The sequence below is a fragment of the Eulemur rufifrons genome, chromosome 4, assembly GCF_041146395.1.
Source record: "Eulemur rufifrons isolate Redbay chromosome 4, OSU_ERuf_1, whole genome shotgun sequence".
Classification (NCBI taxonomy): Eukaryota; Metazoa; Chordata; class Mammalia; order Primates; family Lemuridae; genus Eulemur; species Eulemur rufifrons.
The window spans coordinates 43,846,387-43,869,457 of NC_090986.1; the positions used below are offsets into that span (position 1 = coordinate 43,846,387).

The 23,071-nt window shown below is 37.3% G+C and overlaps 1 protein-coding gene across 1 annotated transcript; it reads left to right on the forward strand.

The window, feature by feature from the left end:
- Positions 1-984: 984 nt before the first annotated feature.
- Positions 985-17,396, forward strand: MZT1 (mitotic spindle organizing protein 1). Its single transcript, XM_069467163.1, has 3 exons — positions 985-1,092; positions 9,539-9,684; positions 16,928-17,396. Exons 1-3 carry the CDS (start codon positions 1,023-1,025, stop codon positions 16,949-16,951), a joined length of 240 nt encoding a protein of 79 aa, XP_069323264.1. The 5' UTR covers positions 985-1,022; the 3' UTR covers positions 16,952-17,396.
- The last annotated feature ends 5,675 nt before the right edge of the window (positions 17,397-23,071 follow it).

Consider the following 23,071-nt stretch of genomic DNA (forward strand, 5'->3'; position numbering starts at 1 on the left):
CAACCAAATATGAATGAGTTCAGACTTGCCTTTGAGACTACTAAATCCCTTTTCAATTAAAGGACTTACATCTATAGTTTTTTATTCATTATCTCAAATCTCTAAACACTATGAACATCCTTCGGATACCCCAGCAATTCCCTAACAAACTATAGTTGCAATTAAACAATTCTTCGTAGCAAGCAGATAAGATCGTATGACACTTGTGCCCTTCTTGCACATTGGTCCCAGCCAGAGTATGATTGACAGGGGCTGGGAAATTAAACGCCTTTGGTTGCCTTTACTCAAACTTCTCCCTTTCGCCAAGATCCCCCCAGGACAGAAAGTGAGAAGCGAGACTGCATCCAATCAAAGGCGGCTGCAACTAGGAGAAAAAAAAAAAAGAAGACTCTACTACTGAATGCCTTAAGTGCAGCTGGCTCCGTCGGGTGAAGAGCAGAGGAGGTGTCGCCCCCAATCCTACGCGATCACTCCTTGGTGCCCCTCTCTTCCGCACCTACTCCCTCGCTGTTCCCATTCACCGGGGGCGAGTGGGCAGGCAGGTGCAGACCTAGGAAAAGTAAGCTTTCCGATTCGAGACAGGAGGAAAGGCCAGGGACTACAAAGACCGCACCTACCTGAGTATATAGAAAGGAAGCCCCCAATACCGACTCCAGGGTGCTCCCGGGGGCCAAGCCAGCCCCCACGACAGGCACAGACTCTTTAACTCCCCGCTTCCGCGCTGGCTCAGGCCAACCAGCGCACGGCGCTTGTGTGCGCCTGGCCAATCGCGCCGCACCGCTGTCCGCGAACCGGCCAATCGCCGGGAGGCCGCGTAGGAAATTCGAATGGCAACTCCTCGCTCCATATTCCGCGCAGAGAAACGGGGCTCCAAATTCAAATCAACGCAGCCGCACGCCGGCGGCGAGCGCGAGGGGCGGAGCCTGCCGGCGTGAGCGGGACGCGCGGTGTGAGCGCCCAGGAGAAAGGAAGGCGCTCCAGTTCCGGGTCAGGCCCTTCTCCCGCCTCCTTTGGCCTCCGCTATGGCGAGCAGTGGCGGCGCCGGGGCGGCGGCGGCGGCGAACATGAATGCGGTGAGGGAGACGATGGACGGTGAGTGCCCGTTGCGCTCCCTTTACCTTGCCCGCGCTCCCCAGAGCCAAGGCCCCGGGCGCGGGGAGCCTAGGGAGGACTTCAGGTCCCCTTCCAACCCATACGGCATCTTCTAAGATCTTCGGTTGGGGCCCGCCAGGGCCCCAGGGCTGATGGACCCATCCTTTGAGAGTTGTCCCTTTGCTCCTGCGTAGTTTGTCGCGCGCACGGCGTTCCGGCCCCCACGTCAGCCGGGTGCGCGCTCCGTCGCTCCGGTGCTGGACCCCGAGTGCCGTACTCCCTCCATCCCGCAGCCTCGACCCCTCGCGATACCCACCTCAGTCCCGCGCACAGCCGGTGCCGAGCGCTTCGGAAGCCCCAAGACTGGAAGCCCAGTGTGGACGTGGGCCATGTGTGTTTGATCACCGCTATGTCCCTTGCCCCTAGCACTTTGGTGGGCACTTTTTAAATATCCGGCGAATGAACAAGTTGCCCCTTCATCGGAATTACCCCAGTTTTGCCTTGAAGTAGATGACGCCAGTGCCCAGGTGTTCTGAGTGTTGTTTTCACGCCCTGAGGCACGTGGGTGTAAAGCCTACACAAGTGTAGTGTAAGATGAAATAAGTGTCTTGCAGTTACCCTCTCTCCACCCTCTAATGTTGGCTCTGCCACTTTATACTCTTGTGGTGAGGTTGGACAAGCTACTTAAACATCTTGGAGCCTGTTTCTTTCTTTCTTTTCTTTTTTTTTTTTTTTTTTTTTTTTTAAATTGTATCTTGGGTTTATGAATATTTAAATGAGACAACCAAGTAAAGGCATATCAAAGGTGATCAGTTATTTTTTTGTATTACATGAGATGTCATTTCACTTGTGCACTTCTTTCTTTGTCTCTGTTTTTCTCACCTCCACTTATATTTAAATGTTTGATAGATGTTAAATATTGCCGTTTGCAGTCTGCCTGGACATTTTGCAGGGGATATCACATCAACCTTCATTGTAAAAGATAATACTATCCAATCCTCAATAGGTACTGTAGCCTTCCTGCTGTGTCTCTGTCTCCTTCATTATGGGCTCTGCTTCTTACATAGCACCTCCATAAAGGTGGTTCTGATAAAGGCTTCTGGGTTTTTCTACAGTGGCTGCTGCTTTCTTTTTCAAAGAATTACTTGTAAGAGCCTTTGCATGTGATTTTTTACTTATCCAGTATCTACCTTGCTGGTTGTCTGTGAATTTTGCTCTTTATACCATATTCAGGCTATTTTTCCGTCCCTCTTGGTGTATAACAGCTTATTAGTTTTGTTTTGTAAGTGGATTTATTTACATAGGCATTTATATAATGTTATCTTTTATTTTTCCTTGGAAGTCAATAACAGAATCTCTGCCAGTTTTCTTATATTAGCTGTACTTTGGTTCCTTATTTATATGGCCATAGGATTGCATTTGAATAGCAAATTCACATTTTATCTCTGATGGAACTATACTAATGTACAAATGAGAACTGATAGTTTGTATTGGTTGCAGCATCAAGATATTTTCTGAGAGAATTCAAATGTAAAATGAAGATTATAGACTGTAACATAAGGGTGAAAGGAAAGCTTTCTCTTAGCCCTCAAAAGTTTTGCTGAAATCACCTCACAAAAGGCAGTTTAATTGGAGAAAAGGCATGCAAATTTATTTGATCATAGTTTTATGTGACACAGAACACTTCAGAATGAAGACCCAACCCCCTGTTGGGGTGCAGAAGCTGCTATACCATCTTGAGGTTACAGAAGTAATGGGGTTTGAACCTGGCAAAGCAGGTTATGGGAAGAGGAATCATGTTGAGGGGCAATGAATGAATACTAGGGAGAATTCAATGGGTTTGAAGAACATATAATAGTCTGGGACAAAGTCTGTTGGGCCTGCAGAGTGGACAGTGGTTTGTGACAAAAGTCTGTCCAGGTCTGTTGATAGAATTTAGTCTTCCTTCCTGTGATATGGGTTCAGTTAATGAAAACTCGGGGAAGGGAATAGAGGTAATTGTTTTCTTTGGTGGGTCCAGATTTCTGGTAGATCAGGAAAATTCAGAGAACAACTTCATCCTGTGCTTTGGGAGAGACTGTGTGTGTAGCGGGATGGTTGTCAGACCTTGAGGCTTCTTTTTCAGTTGAGTATGAACAAAACATTATATTCTGGGGTATTGGTTTCTGAGTCCCAAGAGTAAGAATATGGAAAAGTAGAGATTTTGGCAGAATAAAAGTTGATGTGTGGTGTTTCACTGTATTTAAGTCAATCCATGAGAGGTGGTGTAAAGTTTTCAAAACGTTCTGAGTCCCATTTCTCCCATTTCAAAGGCAGCATTTGCCTGCCCTCCTTCAAGAGATGAACGGCAGAACTCAACTGTGAACATTTGCATTTTAATTATGAGATGAGAGGATTTTATTAAAGATATGGGAGAAAGCAGGTGGACTTTGTAGTTTATCTGCATAGCTCACTCTGAAAGGAACCTGGTCTACCTCAGCCTGATTTTGTATGATGACTACTGCATGAGATCCTCTACTGCTGCAGTCCCCAACCCTGGGACTGTGGCCTGGTACCTGGCCCACTGCAGTCTGTGGTCTATTGGCACGGCAGGAGGTGAGCGGTGGGGAGGCTTCGTCTGTATTTTCAGCCACACCTGATCCCTTGCATCACTGCCTGAATTCCGCCTCCCCCAACTCCCTGTCTGTCCATGGAAAAATTGTTTTCCATAAGAGGGATCCCTGGTGCCGATAAGGTTGGGGAGCGCTGCTCTACTGACATCCTTAGATCCTCAACATTCTCTTCCTACATTCTCACTTAAAGTAGGCCTTTTCAACTACCCTTGTCTCCTCCAATGTAGTTAGTTGCCTCCTTTGCTTTTCAACTTTTTGAAATTTTAGATAACCTCTATTGATAACTTCATACTTTAATTTTTATTTTCTTATTTTCTAAAATTTTCCCTATGCCTCTAATTTTAAGTATGACAATTATTCCTTACCAGAGGCTTCATTGTAGTACTACTTTATATATCAGGTGGTGAGCTTAAGAAACACATTATAGAGAAAGGAGTTAAGAGAGTCCATAGTGTATTGATTGTTTAACTAGCACTGCAAGGCACTGTCAGCAAGGGATAATTCATGCTACCACCATCAATCCAGTTGCTCATTTGAGAAAGAAACCTGGGAATGAGTTTTGCTTACTCTTACCTCCCCTACTTCCTGTTCTTCACTAAGCCCTTTCAGTTTTTCACTCATTTCAGTTTTGACCACTTGTCTAAACCTCTCCTGTCCATGCTGCCCACGACTGCAATAATGTAAGTGGACTGCCTCACCACATGTGCTCTGCCCATTTTCAAGATTCATCCCATATTCAGCCAAAGTCTTAAAATGCCAGTCTGATCTTGATACTTTTCCATTTTATATCTCCCAATAGCTTCGCACAGTTCTAAAATCTTCAATAGGCCCTTAGAAGATTTCTGCGTCTCCTTTATCTCATATTTTAAACCCATTCATCCTCATCGTTACATTGCTTTCACCTTAGCTGTTCCAGTCTATGGATTTACCAAGTTTCATCCAGAATAGGAATCATTACACCAATTGGTTTTTTTGGTCTCACTCTTCACCCTTCCTCCTAACTGTGCATTAGTCTGGTTGATTTCCACTCACCTTTGACATCTAGGCTTAATTGTCACTTCTTCAGACAAGTCTTTGCTAAACACTGTGTCCTTCCAAACTGGGTAAGATGCCCTTGTAATTTGTTTCAGAAGTGTGCCATTCTTATTTATTTCTTATTTATCATAACTGGAATCAGTTATTGTTTTAATATCTATCTTTCTTTCTTTCTAGACTGTAATGTCTGTGAGGACCAGGACCATATCAGCTTTGTTCACAATTGTATTTCCAGCAATATCATAACAGGCACAAAATACAGTTAGGTACAGGTTGAGTATCCCTTATCTTAAATGCTTAAGACCAATGTTTTGGATTTCAGATTTTTTTTAGGACTTTGAAATGTTGCATATACATAATGAGATATCTTGAGGATGGTACCCACATCCAAACATGAAATTCATTTATGTTTTGTATATACCTTATACACGTAGCCTGGAGGAAATTTTATTTTTCCTCAGGGACACTGAATAAACATGTGTTGTGCACTTGCACTTTGATTTTGAACTGTCACTTAAGGTCACATGTGGAATTTTCCACTTGTGGTGTCATGTTGGTGCTTAGAAAATTTCGGATTTTGGGGTTGAGATTTTGAGATTAGGAATACTCAACCTAACTTGTACCAAACATACAGTAGGCACTAAGGAAATAGTTATTGATTATGGACACTTTGTGAAGATGGGAAGTAAAGGTCAGTGTCAGTTTTAAAAGAAATCTTAAAGGAAGTAGTACTAGAACTGAGGTGGACCCGAAAAACAGCATAGAGTTATGGAAAGGGAAGAGAAAAGACAGGAGAAAGCACGAACAAAGGCATGAAGTCAGGAATAAGTATAGCATTTATAGGTGTGGACTCTACCATGATGAGAACGAACTGGAGAGAGAGGAGAAAACTGAAACTGGTGGAGGCTTCAGTAGAATTCATTAAGTTGGTTAGTTAGAAAATAAAAATATGTAATTTTCCAGTATGCCAACAATAATTGCTTAAAAATGCAGGGGTGAAGTAGAATCCATTTATGATAACAATCAAAAATGAAAGACAAAGAAAATGAATATTCACTATGGTAAATTGAGCACTTGCTGAAACTCTGCTCCAAGTATATAAAAATGATAGGAAATAATAAAATATAATTATCAGGATAGCCATGTTCAAAAACAACAAAGCGAAGTCTCCATTGATTAGAAAGAGGTTTCCCCCAAAGAAAGGAGCAGATGGGAACCACAGCAGGGGATTGGGAGTAGAACCTGACCAAGCATGCTGCCCTGTCTGAGTGACGCTGGGGCTCAGAAATGTGCCATCTGCCATAGCCAGGGATTGAGAAGCACCATCCATGTGTTTTCTGGGTCTAGAGCCAAGATGCTTCTACAAGGCCTGATCCAGAGGGCTGAGGCCAGGGTAAAGCTTCCTATCCAAGAACATGTCACCAATCCAGGATACCTGAAAGAAATCTGTGGAAGTTTTCAGCCAAGAATCACGAATCGCCTAAGGTAGATGAAAAACGGAAACAACTAATGTGGAAAATGAAAAAAAGAGGGAAAGAAATAGTAGTAGTAGCTAACTCTTTTATTGAACACTATCATATGCCAAGCAGCGTTTTAAGTGTATCCTTTAATCCTCACACTAGTCCTATAAAATAAGTACTGTAGTTATCCCCATTTTATAGAATGATGAAATAACGGTATAGAGAGATTAACTTGCCTTGTAAGTAAGTAGTAAAGGTAGAATTTGAACCCAGTTAGTCTGGCTTTAGCAATCATACTCCTAACCACTATCTTTTGCTACTTGCTTATACTTTAAGAAATAGAGATAATAGAGCAATCTCAAACACAGTTTAAGAGTATAGCCTTAAAAAAAGGCCTTAAATAAAGGCAGGAACAACAGCCATGAAATAAGAAGTGGTTATAAACAAGCATTTAGTTATGAAATAAGAACAAGTGATTATGGGAGAAACTAGAGATCTTAGAATAGTTTTTGAAATAAATTCAGCAGATAACGTGTGAATAATAAGCTATATACAGCTGAAGAGCAAAGAATTAATAAATGGGAATGTCAAAACTGAAGAAATGAAAATAGGAAGAGCTGTCAGCTTCTGGTCAAGGTGGAGTAACAGGGACTGAGTTTACTTTCCTATTTGAAAAAACCAACAAAACCCAGGTAAAACATAGAACAGTGGTTTTCAAGACACTGGACATCAGACATTAAAGGACAGCGATCCTTGATAGACAGGAAACAAATGAATCCATCCTGTGGTTGTCCTAGCTCACTGCCTTCAGAGAATTTCCAGGCCTCAGCGCAGCAGAGGGAACCCAGGTGGAACCTAGAATTCACCCTGAGTTGAGCAGAAGGAGCTTAAGAAACCAGGGAGACTGAGACAGATGGAGTTTGCAGGACCAAGTACCTGAGAGGAGAGCAGCACAGAAAATTCTAGAAATCTGTAGAAGAATCCCTCTTGAGTATTCAGAGCCTTGATTAGCACATGTGTGAGGAAAGTACCCAATAAGCTGGGGAAATAACCTTTCAAAAGGATTAGGCGCAACAGCACACCATGTTCACGCAGGGCTGAGGATAGTAGTGCCTGTAACTACCAGGCGGAGTGGAAAACTTTGTAATTCATGAGACATCGGGTAGAGTACTCAGAAGAGTCTTTCCTCAACAGTGGGGAATAATTTCCCTTCACTAAACAGGGCTGTGGTCCTGCCTAACAAATCTAAAAAGCAAGACCTGGAAGGATCAAATGGTTTCCAGATAACTGTATCTCATTACAAATCTCAGGAATATTTATAGAAACAGAAAAATATCCAGTACTAACAAAGTACAATTCACAACGCCTGGCATCCGATCAAAAATTAACAGGTATGCAAAACAGGAAGATATGACCCTTGAGAAAAATTCAATCAAAATAGACCCCCAAATGACACAAGTGTTAGAATTAGCTGACTGGGGCATTAGAATTGTATACTTCATATATTGAAAAAGTGTAGTAGAGGCATGGAAGACATATATTTCTAAAGACTCAAATTGAACCTCTAGAGATAAAAATACATATCTGGTATGAAAAAGCGAGAAGGGCTCATCTCATGAACATCATGAATACTATAAAAGTTTTCAAAAGGATTTAGGCTTAAATTAATGGGTGACTCAATATTGTTAACTTGTCCATTCTTCTCAGAATAATAGTTTTCATGTAGTTCAAATCAGAATCCAAATGGAATTTGTTTTTGGAATTGATGAAAAAATTTTAAGTTCACCCAGAGAATAAAAGGGCTTTAAATAAATGAGAAATGACAAAGGAATCTTTAACCTACTACATGCAATATAAAATTAGTAATTAAAATTGTGGCTCTGACTCAAGGTAGACATGCAGCAAATCTGTAGGCATATGAGAATTTACTATGTGATAAAGGTGGCATCTCAATTGAGTGGTAAAAGGATAGATCATTCAATAAATTGTATTGGGGCAATTGGCTTATTTCTGGGAGGAAAAGTTAGATCCTATCTTTCACCCAAGCTTCAGATAACTAAATATTTAAATAATTATAAGGGGGAGGGAATAAACTTCCAAGTGTTGGAAGAGAATACTGGTGAATAGAACCTTTGTGTGGGGAATAACTTTCTAAGCATGATGCCAAGGGAGAATGATATAGGAAACAATAGATAACATGTTGACAGTTGGCTTAAAAAATTCTAAACACTCTGAGAAACAACGGCTATAAAACAAAGTTGAACAGAACCAATGTATTTACATCCTGGAAAATCACTTTGGAAACCTAGGTTCTCTGTGTTGGTGTTTCTTATGTTAAAGACAGATACTTTCATAAACTACAACAAAATGCAGTATTATAAAAATGAAGTTAAAATATAAGCTTTCATTTTTATTATAATATTCAATAGACATATGATCACGCTGTCAAGTTGTTAGAAAATTTCTAAACGCTCTTAACGCCTTAAATATGTATATTGTAATTTCTAAACGCTCTTAACGCCTTAAATATGTATCTAGAACTGACGGAGCAGTTCTAGAAATTTATCTTAATGAAATAAAATTTGGTATGTACAGTTACTTATCACAATGTTATTTTAATGGGGGCAACATGAGCACAACCTCGCTCTTTTTTTTTTTTGTTTGGTTTTGGGTTTTTTTTTTTTTTTTTGAGACAGCGTCTCGCTCTGTCACCTAGGCTCACTGTAACCTCGAACTCCTGGGTTCAAGCAATCCTCCTGCCTCAGCCTCCCCAGTAACTAGGACAAAAAGCGTATGCCACCACACCCGGCTAATTTTTCTTATTTTTGTAGAGACAAGGTCTCTCAGTTTCCTAAGCTGATCTCGAACTCCTGGCCTCAAGTGATCCTCTTGCCTGGGCCTCACATTGTGGGGATTAGAGGTATGAGCCACCAATGCCCAGCCATACTCTTAAAGTAGTAGAGTGGTTACGTAAAGGATGGTGTTTCCATAAAATGGAATGTTATGCAACTAATTGTATTGCAAAACAATACTAAAAAAATAGGAACGTGTTCAGAATAATCCTGATTATGATGGATGAATTATTAGATGTTAAATGAATGGTAAAATATACACTAAGATGTAAAAGGCAGTTACGTGAAGGGAGGTTGTTAAGTTTAAAGTTTCTAAATCTAAGTAAAGGCAAGACAGTATTGCATGCTGATTGCTAAATCCTGGAATGCTATGCCAATTCCTTGTTATTGTGTAGTAATATATAAATTAAAAACAAAAGTACTATGTGTATATTTTTAAATGCTGTAAGCTTTTTTTTTTTTAAGTTTTCTTTATATCTTTTTTCAGTTCTGCTTGAGATTTCGAGAATTTTGAATACTGGCTTAGATATGGAAACTTTGTCTATTTGTGTACGGCTTTGTGAACAAGGAATTAACCCAGAAGCTTTATCATCGGTTATTAAGGAGCTTCGCAAGGCTACTGAAGCACTGAAGGTTAGAGATTCCTATTAGTTCATTGTAAATAAAGACGCTTTTGTTTAGAAAATGATTAATGATGAAATCATGGGAAAGCGTTAAATAAGCTTAAACAACTTTCAACACCATCAGGAGATATTCTAAAGACCAGGAGCTTAATAGCGTATGTTCAGATCCCAAATATTACTGCTATCACAGACGATGTTATCTTTTCTCAGAAGTCTCTGTTTTTAGAATCTTCCGTATGGTGAGTAAATCGTGCCCCCCACCCCCCCAAAAGAGATATGTTTAAGTGCTAACCCTGGTGATGAACATGACCTTGTTTGGAAATAATGTCTTTGCAGATATAATCAAGTTAAGATGAGGTCATACTGGATTAGGGTAGATCCTGATCCAATGACTGGTATCCTTATAAGACAAGGGAAATTTGAACACAGATACAAAGAGGAGATACATACATGTGAAGACAAAGACACAAAAGGGAGAATGCCATGTAACAATACAGGCAGAAATTGGAGTGATGTGTCTATAAGCCAAGGAAAGTGAAGTATTGTCAGCAGCCACCAGAAGCTGGGAAGCAGCAAGCAAGGAGCCTTCTCGAGAACTTTCAGAAAGGATGGCCCAGCCGACACCTTGATTTTGGGTTTCTGATCTCCAGAACTGTGAAAGAATAAATTTTTATTGTTTTAAGCCACGTAGTTTTTATTACTTTGTTATGGCAGCCCTAGAAATCTGATACAGATTTTAGGACTGGAAAGTGGGGTGCTGCTGTTAACAAATACTTAAAAATGTAGAAGTGGCTTTGGAATTGGGTAATGGATAGAGATTGGAAAGTTTTAAGGTGCTTTATAGAAAAACACTAGATTGCCCTTGAGGAGACTGTTGGTAGAACTGTTAATGTTAAAGACAATTCTGGTGAAGGCTCAGAAGATAGCTATAGAGATAGCTTTCTTATTTCTGAGATACATATGTTAGGAACAGAGTATTGCTTTATATAAGAACATTAAAAGTGCTTCTGGTGACATCTCAAGAGGAAATGAGGAACATTTATTGAACACTAGAGGAAAGGTGATTCTTGTTATAAAGTGACAGAACTTGGCCAAATTATGTTCTACTGTTGGAAGAAAACTAGAACATGTAAGTGATGAACTTGGATATCTAGCTGAGGAAATTTCCAAGCAAAGTGTGGAAAGTGCAGCCTGATTTCTCATTGCTGCTTGTTATAAAATATAAGGGGAATGAGTAGTTTAGGAAGGAACTAGCACTTGATGATTTGAAAATTCCTAGCCTATCTGGATAGCACGTTCTGGAGATAGGGCCAAGAGTGTGGGTGGTTTGTGAAGAAATTAGCTGTGTGATGGACCCAGTCAGCCATCTCAGCACAAACACTGCTAGATTGGACTGAATGAGACAAAGTGAAATAAAGGCTGTCAAATTACTGGGATTCTACAGGCAGGAAATTGGCTGATAGAGCTACTTAGCTGTGAGCATGTGTTATCCTTCAAAAAAAGGGAAAAATGACTCCAAGAGTGGCTGAGAGACTAGGGGGCTGCTGCTGCCATCATGAGCCGAGAGGGCCACCTTTTTACAAATTTTGAATTAACCACTTTTTAATTGCTCAGAGTGGGAACAGGAAAGGTATGCTGTTCCCTGTCTTCGTTGCACATATTCTATGATTTAAAATCTCATCATTTTACTTCCATGTTTATATAGCACTATCTCACCCTAAGTACTGAAACTTTAAGTTAGTCCATCTTAAAACTTGCCCAATGACCAAATGACTATCTTTCTCTTATCTCTAAGAAAACAGAATTATGTGAAACATATAAATGACCTGTTTTTCAGATTAAGTTATTTTCCAGTAAGTACCAATGTTTTAGGTTGTGCGCTTTTTGAAATCTTTTGATTATTAAATCTAACACAAAAAGGTAAACAAAAAATATTTACAGAGCAAAAATATGTCATAAAGAAAACCTCCATGCAACTATCACTGCAGCACCAGAGAAACCCCCTGTGCTCCCTCCCCAGTCACCAACCTCTCCCTCCTACTCTCCTCTCCGGTAACTACTGTCCTGACTTCTATGGTAGAGTCTTTGTTTTAGTGGTATTTCTAACTAAACATGGATCTCTAAACACTGTAGATAATTTCGTAAAAATTTTAAACTCAATATAAATGGATTCTTATAACACTATTTTTTTCCTGAGTTCCTTCATTTAACATTATGTCTGTGAGATTATTTATGTGGTGTGTAGCTGTCATGCATTTCTTTTCACTGTAATGTTATATTGTACAAATAACTATATCTTTTCTACTATGAATGGATATTAGATTATTTACCATGTGGGACTATTACACATAATGCTGCTTTGAGTATTGTTGTCCTTATCTCTTGATTCTTGTATACGACCATTTCTGTAAAGTGTGTATCTAGAAGTAAAATTGCTAGGTCTTAGGTTATTTGTATCTTTAGCTTGAATAGATGATGATAATGTCAAACTTTTCAAAAACAGTTGTATTGACTTATATTCTCATCAGCAACATAGGAGTTTCCTTTGCTCCACATCTTACTGGTGCTTATTATTGTGAGTCCTTTTAATTTTAGTCATTCTGGGATACGTTTCTTTGAGTACTAATGAGGTTAATGCATTTTTACATGTTTTTTGGCCATCCTTTTTTGTGAGGTATCTTTTTAAGTCACTTGCCCTTTTTTCTGGGTTGTTTGTTCTTTTCTTTTTGATTGGCAGTCCTTTATTTCAGATGTGAACCCCTTTGTCAGAGGTACGTGTAAGGTTTCAAATTTTAAGAGTTATAAAAATTATTGAAGTTTTCTATTTCTTTTTAAACTTACACGTGTGGCTTTCATATAGCAGAAAGAAAAATAACTGAATAATAAGAATAGCTAATACTTACGTGAGTACTTTCCTTGTGTTAGACCCTATTCTCTAAAGGCCAGTGATGGCATTATTTCCTCTATAGTCATGACAGTGTTATGTACTTCTACAGGTTGAACATTCCTAATCTGAAAATCCAAAATGCTCCAGAGTCTGAAACTTTTTGAGTGCCAACATGACACTCAAAGGAAATGCTCACTGGAGCATTCTGGATTTCAGGTTTTCTGATTAGGGATGCTCACCCAGTGATTATAGTTGGCCTTCTGTATCCGTGGTCTCCACATTCATGGATTCAGCAAACTGTGGATCAAAAATAGCTTTGGGGGGAGGGGGGAGGATGGTTGTATCTGTACTAAACTTGTACAGACTTTTTCTTCGTGTCATTATTCCCTAAACTATACACTATGACAACTATTTACATAGCATTTACTTTGCATTAGGTATCGTAAGTAATCTAGAGATGATTTAAAGCAGTCGTCCGTAACCTTTTTGGCACCAGGGACTGGTTTCATGAAGACAATTTTCCCACGGAGGGAGGGTGGGGAATGGTTTTGGGATAATTCAAGCACATTACATTTATTATGCAGGCAAACCTCTCTGCTAATGATAATCTGTATTTGCAGCCACTCCACAGTGCTCGCATCACCACCTCAGCTCCACCTCAGATCAGCAGGATTCATAAGGAGCGTGCAACCTAGATCCCTCGCATATGCAGTTTACAGTAGGGTTCGCACTCCTGTGAGAATCTAATGCCACTGCTGATATGACAGGAGGCATAGCCTATGTGGTGATGCGAGCCATGGGGAGTGGCTATAAATACAGATGAAGCTTTGCTCACTCACCTGCTGCTTACCTCAGGAGTTGGGACCACAGATTTAAAGTATACAGGAGGATGTGCATGGGTTATATGTAAATACATCATTTTATATGAGAAACTTGAACATCTGTAGTCTTTGGTGTCCAGGAACTAATCCCCCGTGGATACCCAGGGATGACTGAATAATACAAACATTCTAAAATCCCCCAAAAATCTGAAATCGGAAACACTTCTGGTCCCAAGTGTTTTGGATAAGGGCTACTCAATTTGCACTACTGTTAGTAGTTTACTGCTAAGGAAACTGCAGCTTATGGTGACTAACTTACTTATCCCAAGAACATACAGTTAAGTGGTTGAGCTGGGATTTGAAGTTGAGCTGTCTAACTTCGGAGTTGTTTACTTATTAACTACGAAGTTTTCTCCTGCAATAAAACGTAAGGAGTATCTGAGTAGGAAAGACTGAAATTGTTATTAGAAGCAAAACAGTCATTGTGCTGTAGCAGGGGCACATTCCCTGGCTTAGTATTCTCTCATATAACCCTGTTAATAAAAAGAAGCATTATAGTATTTCATCAGGATGCTTCTGAAATTCAAGTGGAAGAAGATTTATTTAAAATACATCTTCCACAATTACAAGAATTTTTGTTTTATTACACCTGAGTTTGAAAGAGAACAAGAGAGTAGGAAGAGATTTTTGTATTGTACTACAGTTTGAGTTCAATAAGGAAACCACAGTCAAACCTAACTGAGGCAGGTAACTGACAAGCATTTTGGTGTACCATTTTCTTAGGCAAAATACAACCCAAGGGACCTGAGGCAGGTAACTGACAAGCATTTTGGTGTACCGTTTTCTTAGGCAAAATAAACCCAAGGTATTAGAATAGGAGGTTTAGAAATACCTATTTAACATAGTTTTATGAGCTTTGAGCATATTGGTTATTCTGTATCTACTGGACCATAGTGAGATGTGGGAGGTGAAATCAAAAATTAAAATTGACAAAAATCAGAAAGTGTTGACTATTTAAATGGACGATCGGTCTCACACAAAGCCTCTCAAAATGCATTTCTCCCGTGTTATACCGGCATCTCATTAAAAGTTAGGCAGACAGGAGATCCTGAAAAGTTTTTAGCAAAGCAGAAATATTACCTAGAATTTTTTCTTGTTTTCTTTAAAGTGATTTATGTAATCTGTATGATTTTTATAAAAATGCTACATGCTTATGATTTTAAAAATATTTGAATCAGAAAATGTAAAGAATGAAATTAAAAAGTCACTCAGCATCACCTAAGAGATAACCTATAATAATATTTGGCAAACATTATTCCAGATAATATCATGCTCTCTTAAAAATGAAAATATTGCACTTAATTTTGCTGAATTGAAAAAGAAAAATAGCTGTCAGTGTGCATCTCCCTGGATTAAAGTCTGTTCTCTCTTAACTGCCATGTTGGGTCAGGGTGGGGAGCTGCTTGGTTCAGAGCTGCACTGAGACACACCTGCCTTTTCTTGACCACCCTTTTACTGACCTTACAAGCATAAGGTTGTTCTCCTGTCTGTATGTGGTTACTGCTAATGAATATTTTTCCCATATGTTCTGTTTATTTTTTGGGGATTAAAATCAGGGTAAAGTGGAACTGTTCCTGCTGCATTCTATCGTTATCCAGAATTCCTAGTATTTAGAACTTAATAGTATGCTACTTATTGTCTCTATTTTAAAATTTGTAAAATATAAATCAGGGATATCTTGGAATGTTGCAAGAAACTATTGGTCTGAGACAATAGGTTTTTTCTTTTGCTCTTTAACCATGTAGAAAATAGTAACAATTTTTTGTTAAGTATTTTGCCTTTCACTTTCACAGATTTGTATATTGATATTGTCTAAATCATTTATAGTAAAAGTAGCTAGCTGCATGGCTCCCTAATAAGTTCCTTAAAAGCAATAGGTAAGCTACCTGATGTGTATCTCCCACAGTATAAAATAATTCAGTATTTTATGAGTGATTCTTTGAGTTTTTATAATATCTCCTTAGTGCTAGTAGTAAATACTTGCACAGAAAATGAAAGTTTGGAAGAGGACTACTAAAAATGCATTTTTTTTTTCCTAGAGCTAGCTGATCCTTGCAAATTTTTGGAGTTTTTAGTAGCAATCTGGTAACTATGTATATGTTTCTAGGATGCTATTGCTGCCTTTTCAAATGGAAAATTCTTCATTTGTATAACATGAATGCTGTATTTCACTTAAACTTACTTAGTTTAAGTGAAAATACTTGTTTCAATGTATATTGGAGAACTTCTAAAATTAATATGACAGTGGAATGGGGCAAGACAAATTAAATTGTATTTGAATTAAAGTGTTTTAATTAAACAAAACAAAATTGTATAAGTGCTTTCAAGTTTTCTTTGAATTAGTTAATACTGAGAATGGGGCCAGGGAGATTACAATACTTAAAGAGTATGTGGTCAAAGCTAATACAGGAACCTATATGGATAGAAAGAAGTAAGAAATGTTTTAGAACAATAGAATTTTTTTCAAATTGTGTTCTGATTCTCTAGAGTAGTAAACTCAGAGGAGGGAAAGGCTAATTTAGAATATGTCTGAAAAACAAGGTTGGTTGTATTGGCTACAAAGAGAAAGTTTCAGCCTTATTTCAGATTTCATTATCTAAAATTTTCCCAGTATTTTAAAGCATTTTTACAAAAGAGCTCTGAACTTAGACTAACTAAAAGTAAGTTTTAATTAGGAAGTAGAAATGTAAATGAATCAAAAGTCTAACATGTATTTCTAAAATTAAACTTACTTAAAATTATATCCATTTTCATCCTGGCATTATGAAATTACTTTTTTAAGTTATGATAATGTGATGTTTTTTTCAGTCTTTCTAGAAATATGTATCAAATTATTTATTGGTGAATGATAGGATGTCTTGGAATTTCTTCAGAATCATTGGGGAAAGTAGTTGGGGGTGTGGGTGAAACAGGATTAGCTAGATGTTTATTATTCATCTTTTGCTCTTGTGCTCTCTACCTTGTAGCATAAAAGATCTTTTTTATTCCTTTTATGTATTTAGTTTTTATTTTGGGGGCAGGGTTTCGCTATGTTGCCCAGGCTGTTCTTGAACTTCTGGACTCAAGTGATCCTCCTGGCTTAGCCTCCTGAGTAGCTTGGAGTTACAGGCGTGAGCCACCATGCCCAGTTTCTTCTTCATTCTTAATCCCCTTTTCACACTATAATAAAACATATGGAAACAGACAAGCTAATGAAGACTATGGGAACAAAATCTGTTATAGGTTAATTTTTCAAGTAGCATTGTTTTTACATGTACTCTTGACTATTATGTAAGATGATATAACTATTTTCTGTTAACCTAGCAAGTTCAAAAGGTAATCCTGATGTATAGCAAAAAAATGAAAACTGCATTCCCTGATAAAAGTGGTTCTGTTAGATGGAAGAATAGTTGTTTGTTAATGACAATGCAGTATTGACAAATTTATCTCCATAGTGTCTCTTTTTCCATGGTTTTATTATAATGAATTTTACTTTCTTGTTCTAGGCTGCTGAAAATATGACAAGCTGACTTTCTGGAGAAATTGTGATGAGATATGTCAAGCTCTGCAAGAGAATTTGAAGATTGCTTTGTAGTCAAGAATGTACAATGAAATTACTGCATGCATCAGTGTGGAAAAATTTTCCTTTTTAAAAGAATTATAAAACCATAGCTTTATAAATCAGTGGAAAGTGGCTTACAGAGAGAACTATCAGATGTGTTTACATCACATCTTACTCACTTTTTTTTTAACAGCTATAATGCTTTGGCATTGTTACGTTCATATTTATGTATTCCTTATTTATAACTCTGATAGCTTTAATTTTCTAAGCAGTCTGTCTATCAGATGTGCACATCTGCTGTGCCTGGTTGAAGGATAGTGGAACCCATCAGTAGTGATGTGTAGTAGTTATGACTTGTTGACATTTCCATTATAAACTTTAATTTTGAATTGTTTATGCATAAAAACAGTGGATTTATGTTGTATTGGGCTGAAAGTTGACAGGATTTCAGCTACCATTTGTGAATTTTGATTTAGATTCATTATGTATATCAGAATCTTGTTTTTTAAAAAATAAGAGCATGGAAAACATTTCTAGTAATCTCTTTAACAAAGAATATTTAGTTTTTTAAACAGTTTGTTGAGCAGTTAATAATGTGAACCAGATCATTTTTGTATTAATTGAAAAATAAAACTTTTAGAAACTTAGATTTTCAAGGAAATGACAGTACTTAGCTTAGCATTATTTATAGTTTGAATCATTTAAATCTAATGAAAATGTTAGTTGAGAATTTTTTTAAGTTTTATACCCTATAAATGAAGGCCTAAAAAATAATGTATAAAATGAAGCATAGCCAACATGCAAAATTCCTATTTACTTTTATTACATAAAAGTAGTTTAAGTGCTTACCTAATAAATCTTGAGTGGTTATTTAATAAATCACTAGATAGGTGGTATGTTTCAATAGATATTTAATATTTTCTCAAGAAATAAGGATTTCTAGTCATTAAACAAAAACTAATCTAATGTTCTGTATCAGGAATTATAAGTGTGGCTTTTTGAAATCATTTTGTGTCATTTTTGTTTACCCTTAAAGCTCTAACTCATCAAAGTGATGATATAAAATTTTAATATATTGATTCTGTTCCTATAACAGAATCTCAATGAAATATTTTTGGCAAGACTTCAGGATTTAATATGATTTTATTTTTTCTTACATTTTAGATTTTGTTAGATACCATTTAAATGATGGTACAAGCATTCACTCTTTAGTAGCATTTTTTGTTTTTAGACAAACTGAAGTGGTTTTAATAAGACTTAGTGATATTGAAATAGAACGTTCTCTGCTATTTTTAAAAATCTAGGATTTTGACCATTTTGACTTTTTAAATGCATGACATTTTTACCAAGTACACTGCAAGGTCTGTTATTGGCGGAACAGGTTGGGAGACACTAAGAACTTATGATAAGTCATTTGATGATAAACACTGCAAATACAGCATGTTGTTATTTATAAAATCATAAAGAGAACACTTTTGTTAACCTTCAAAATTTGTATATACTTCTAGGCCATAAGAGTTGATAGTTTTATTTATGACCTCGTAGATTAAGTTATTTATGTATGAAACAAAGCAGGAAAATATATTGAAAAGGGATTATGTTTACAGAGGACTTCTTTGATGTGTCACATTTCTTAAATGTAAACATATATTTTTAATTCATACTTAAGTAATATTTAAGAAACCAAACAAAATGATGACACAATTTCAGTGTTGAGCCTGTTGTCAGTGTCAATAATAAAACCATTTGGTGGTATTGGCATGTACTTTTGAGTTAATATGTGCTTCTGTTAATTTAACTTGTGTTTCTGTAGGTAGTCCATAAATATTTAGATGCTTATCATGTATGATTTGAAGACTATTTAAAGGTAGATTTTATAATTTAAACTAGGCTCGAGATGTAAAATGGAATACTTTTCCCCTGGTAGTGAAAAGAGATAGCCATTGCCCCAGGCTTTAAATCAAAGTTGGCAATTTAAATAAGTGTGAGATTATATTTGTCTATACTTAAAATAAGAGTTTCTTTACATAGTGGGACATTGTGAAATTTACGTAACATGTTCCAAACATACTTAAAAGTTTTCCAATATTTGAAGCACCAGTTTTTAAACATTTGATTAAACCTTTAGTTCCTCAGTCTCACTACTTTTTATTGTAGTAAAAGATACATAAAATTTACCATTTCAGCCATGTTTAAGTCATGCAGTTCAGTGACATTAAGAATATTTATGTTGTTTTGCAACTATCGCCAGTATCTATCTCTAGAACTTTCTTATCCTCCCAGACTGAAACTCTGCACCTGTTAAGCAGTAACTCTCTATTCCTTCCTCCTCCCAGTCCCAGTAAACATTTTTCTACTTTCTATTCTGTGAACTTTTCTAGGTAATCATATAACTGGAATCATACAATATTTGTCTTTTTGTGCTGTCTTATTTCACACAGCATAATGTCTTCAAGATTCATCCAAGTCGTAGCATGTATCAGACTTTTCTCCCTTTCTAGGGCTAATATCCATTGGATGTATATGTCACATTTTGCTTATTCATCAGTGGACATTTGGGTGGTTTCTACCTTTTGGCTATTGTGAGTAGTGTTATGAATATTAGTAAACAAATGTCTGTTCAAGTTCCTGCTTTTAATTCTTTTGACTATATATCCAGAAGTGGAATTGCCAGATTATGAACGTCTATAAAAAATCTTGGATTAATTCTGTGGGCATTAGAGACAGGAGGAGACGTGATCAAGCTGTTACGGGAAGTGCTTTGCTAGTGCAGTGTAGGTTGGATTAGAGCAGGGAGAGACTAGAAGCAGAGACTAGTTAGAATACTATGACAGTAACCCAGGCCTAAAAGTGCTCAAAGCGGGGTAGACTCAAAGGACATTACATAAGAAAAATACGGGGGACTTAACGGCAGATTATGGCGAAAATAGAGAAGAAACTACAGTGATTTGAGTGTCTAAACCTGGGTAACAGAATGATTATCAGCAAATGGTAATCAAGAAGGGAATCTAGTTTTCCTGGAAAAATGATATTTATTTTAGGAATATTTATTTAATATATATTAAATCTCACCCTTGTCTCCACTCCAAAGACCCTTACCCACTACTATTTTTTGTCCTATAGCATTTATTGCTCTTTAATGTAAAATTTACTTAATATATATATTGACTATAAATAAATATACCTCTACCTGAAAAAGCCCACAAGGGTAGGGATTTTTCTTGGTTTTGTTCATTGATGTATGTTAAATGTCTTGAACAGTGCATAGCACATATTAATAAGTGCTCAATAAATGCATGTTGGCTGAACGAATGGATGACTGGGAATCTAAGAGACAATACCTAATGTGGTTGAAAAATAACATTGAGAACTTGCTACATGCAAAGTGTACTAGTTTGGGTGCTTTAAATACATCAAATTGTTTAATCCTTAGGCTTAGAGCAACCCTAGGAGATAGACAGCACCATCCCCTTGCGGATTACAAAGCTGAGGAACAGAGTGGCAAATGAATAGCTTAATCATGGAAGTGGTAGGGCCAGGATTTGAATCCATGTAAACTGACTCTAGAACCCAGATGCCTTAGTACCTGTTACTATATAGACATCAGCATCTCATGGGGTGAAGAGGCAAAAATGGGAGAAGGAGTTGAAGGGCATGGGAATCAGGTGGCTAGAGTGGCAGCTGAAGCTCTGGAAGTAGATGCTGAGAATAGGATAACAGGTGCTTATCTTTCCCGGGGTTGTCCCATTCTTTAACAAATATGCTATTGCTGATGACAGTGGGCTAGTGAATTTTTGTGGCATCTCAACAGATCTGTATTACTGCCTTTTAATCAGGACAATATAAAGAAATAACAGGTTTAAAAGCATTCACTTTCCAGACATGCTATATTTGGAGATCCCAGTTCTAACAAAAAAAGATATCTCTTTTTATGAAATTCAGTGTTGGGCTTGTATATACTACATTGGAGTATTTTAAGTGTTGTAAAAATAATGGTGCATCTGGCAGCCCTAGCAGCCTCAAAGCGTATCTGTTAACCACTTTGTCCAGGAGAATAGAACAGAGCACTGAGATGTCTTGTGGGTCCCCAGCAGCTGAGTGGAAGTGCAGGCATGTTATAGTGGAAGCCGTCCACGTTATCACCTCTAATTGCTGAAAGCAATAAATCACCAGCTGCACACTTGGAGAATCACGTCAAAAAAAAAAAAAAAAACATGCCTTTAAAGAGGTTGTTCTGATGATTACACTTCCCACACGTATTGGAAAACTGTTTGACCTATTAAATTTTTTAGAGGCAAGTCTACCTACTCACCTACCAACAAATGGCCTTTTTATTGTAACAGCTATGGCTTATGCTTGAATTTGTTGACTGCTATACATTCAAATATCTAAACTAATGAAAATTTTATTTAAAAACATCTACTGATTTAATCTGAACGCCCACAGAAAATACCACCCACTTCAATGTCACACTATTCAGCAAGAAGAAAACTGGAACTATGTGGCTGCTCTGGAAGGAAATAAGACTTTCTAGTTCCTTAATTCTAGTCTGTATTTGTCAGTCAAAAGATGTCTGATGAACCTCCAGGAAAAACAAGAACAGTGGAGATTGACTTGCTTGTGAGGAGATCACTGTTATGTTCTAAAAGGTAAATGATCATATTTCATCAATTTGGGAAACTTGTTCATGGACGCTTAACTACATCTCTGTAGACCTCAGTTTCTTCAATTGTATTGTGTGAGTTTGCACCTAGAATCTCCAGATCTGTGCCTCGAAAGTTCAGATTTCTTGTAGCATCTTCCCATTTGTTTTTTTTAACCAGCTCTGTATACCGCTGAACTATTACTTATAAATATTTTTCTTTAAATAGGCTCACTTTTTAAAAATATAAATAAATTTATTTTGAAAATTTAAATTTACATGATTACTTAAATGGAAGACAAGCATCATTTGCCATAGTTTTAAAAATAATTACAATGAAAATTAAATATGGAATTATATATTTCCTAGGTCAGTGGTCCCCAACCTTTTTTGGCAACAGGGACCATTTCCATGGAAGACAATTTTTCTATGGATGGGGGATGGAGCGGAGGGGATAGTTTCAGGATGATTGAAGCACATTACATTTATTGTGCACTTTATTTCTGTTATTACATTGTAATATATTAATGAAATAATTATACAGCTCACCATAGGTCGGGGCCCCCTGTCCTAGGTGTTGTCTTTAAAAACTGTGATTCTGACACCTTTTTCTTTGATAGAAAAGCAGATGAACAAGCGTTAGAGACATAACACAGAACTGCATTTCCTCTAGATGTTATCAGAAGGATTAGAAGAGTATTGAAGAGAAATTAACTTCACTATGGCATTTATTGCATTTTAAATGCAATGTCCGTGTACCACCTCCTTTGGTACCCATGCTACACTTTGGAAAACCACTATCTTAGATAATCCCCAAGATTCCTTTTGGCTTTAATATTCATGTAGTTTAATAGCTCAAGCTTCAGTGTGAGACAGGATTGGATTCTGTGTGCCCTCTCCAAGTCTGTCTCCTATCTGTAGGGTAATAACATGGAGCTCACAGTGCAGTGAAGATTAACTGGAGATGATACAGGTAAAATCCATAGCATACCACCTGGCACATAGTAGGAGCTTCCTTCCTAAGTGTGAAACTCCACTTTCTGTTGTTTGTGAATAAGATTTATCTAGAAACTTGATTTCAGGAGTGGCCCAATGGCCATGAAGTGACTGAGATATACAAAATGCACTTTTTTCTTATGAATGGAATCAGTTCCAATGTTTTCATAAGCTCTTATTTTTGTATACTTTTTTGGGAAACATAAATAAAATATTTAAATGTAAGCATATTCTGTGCTTATCTAGGGAGGAAGATCAAGACACCATACCAGTAAAAATGAAAGATGAATAATGTAGCCAAATTTTAGTGTCAAGACTTGCATAGCTAATTAGAGAAAGGCACCCATGGGGATGAGAATGTGTTGGGAGAAGTAAAGATTATGAATAAATTTTAAATCTCTGTTTTCAACATAAAAAGAGCTCATTGTTCTCGGTTGCTTCTGAAAAACC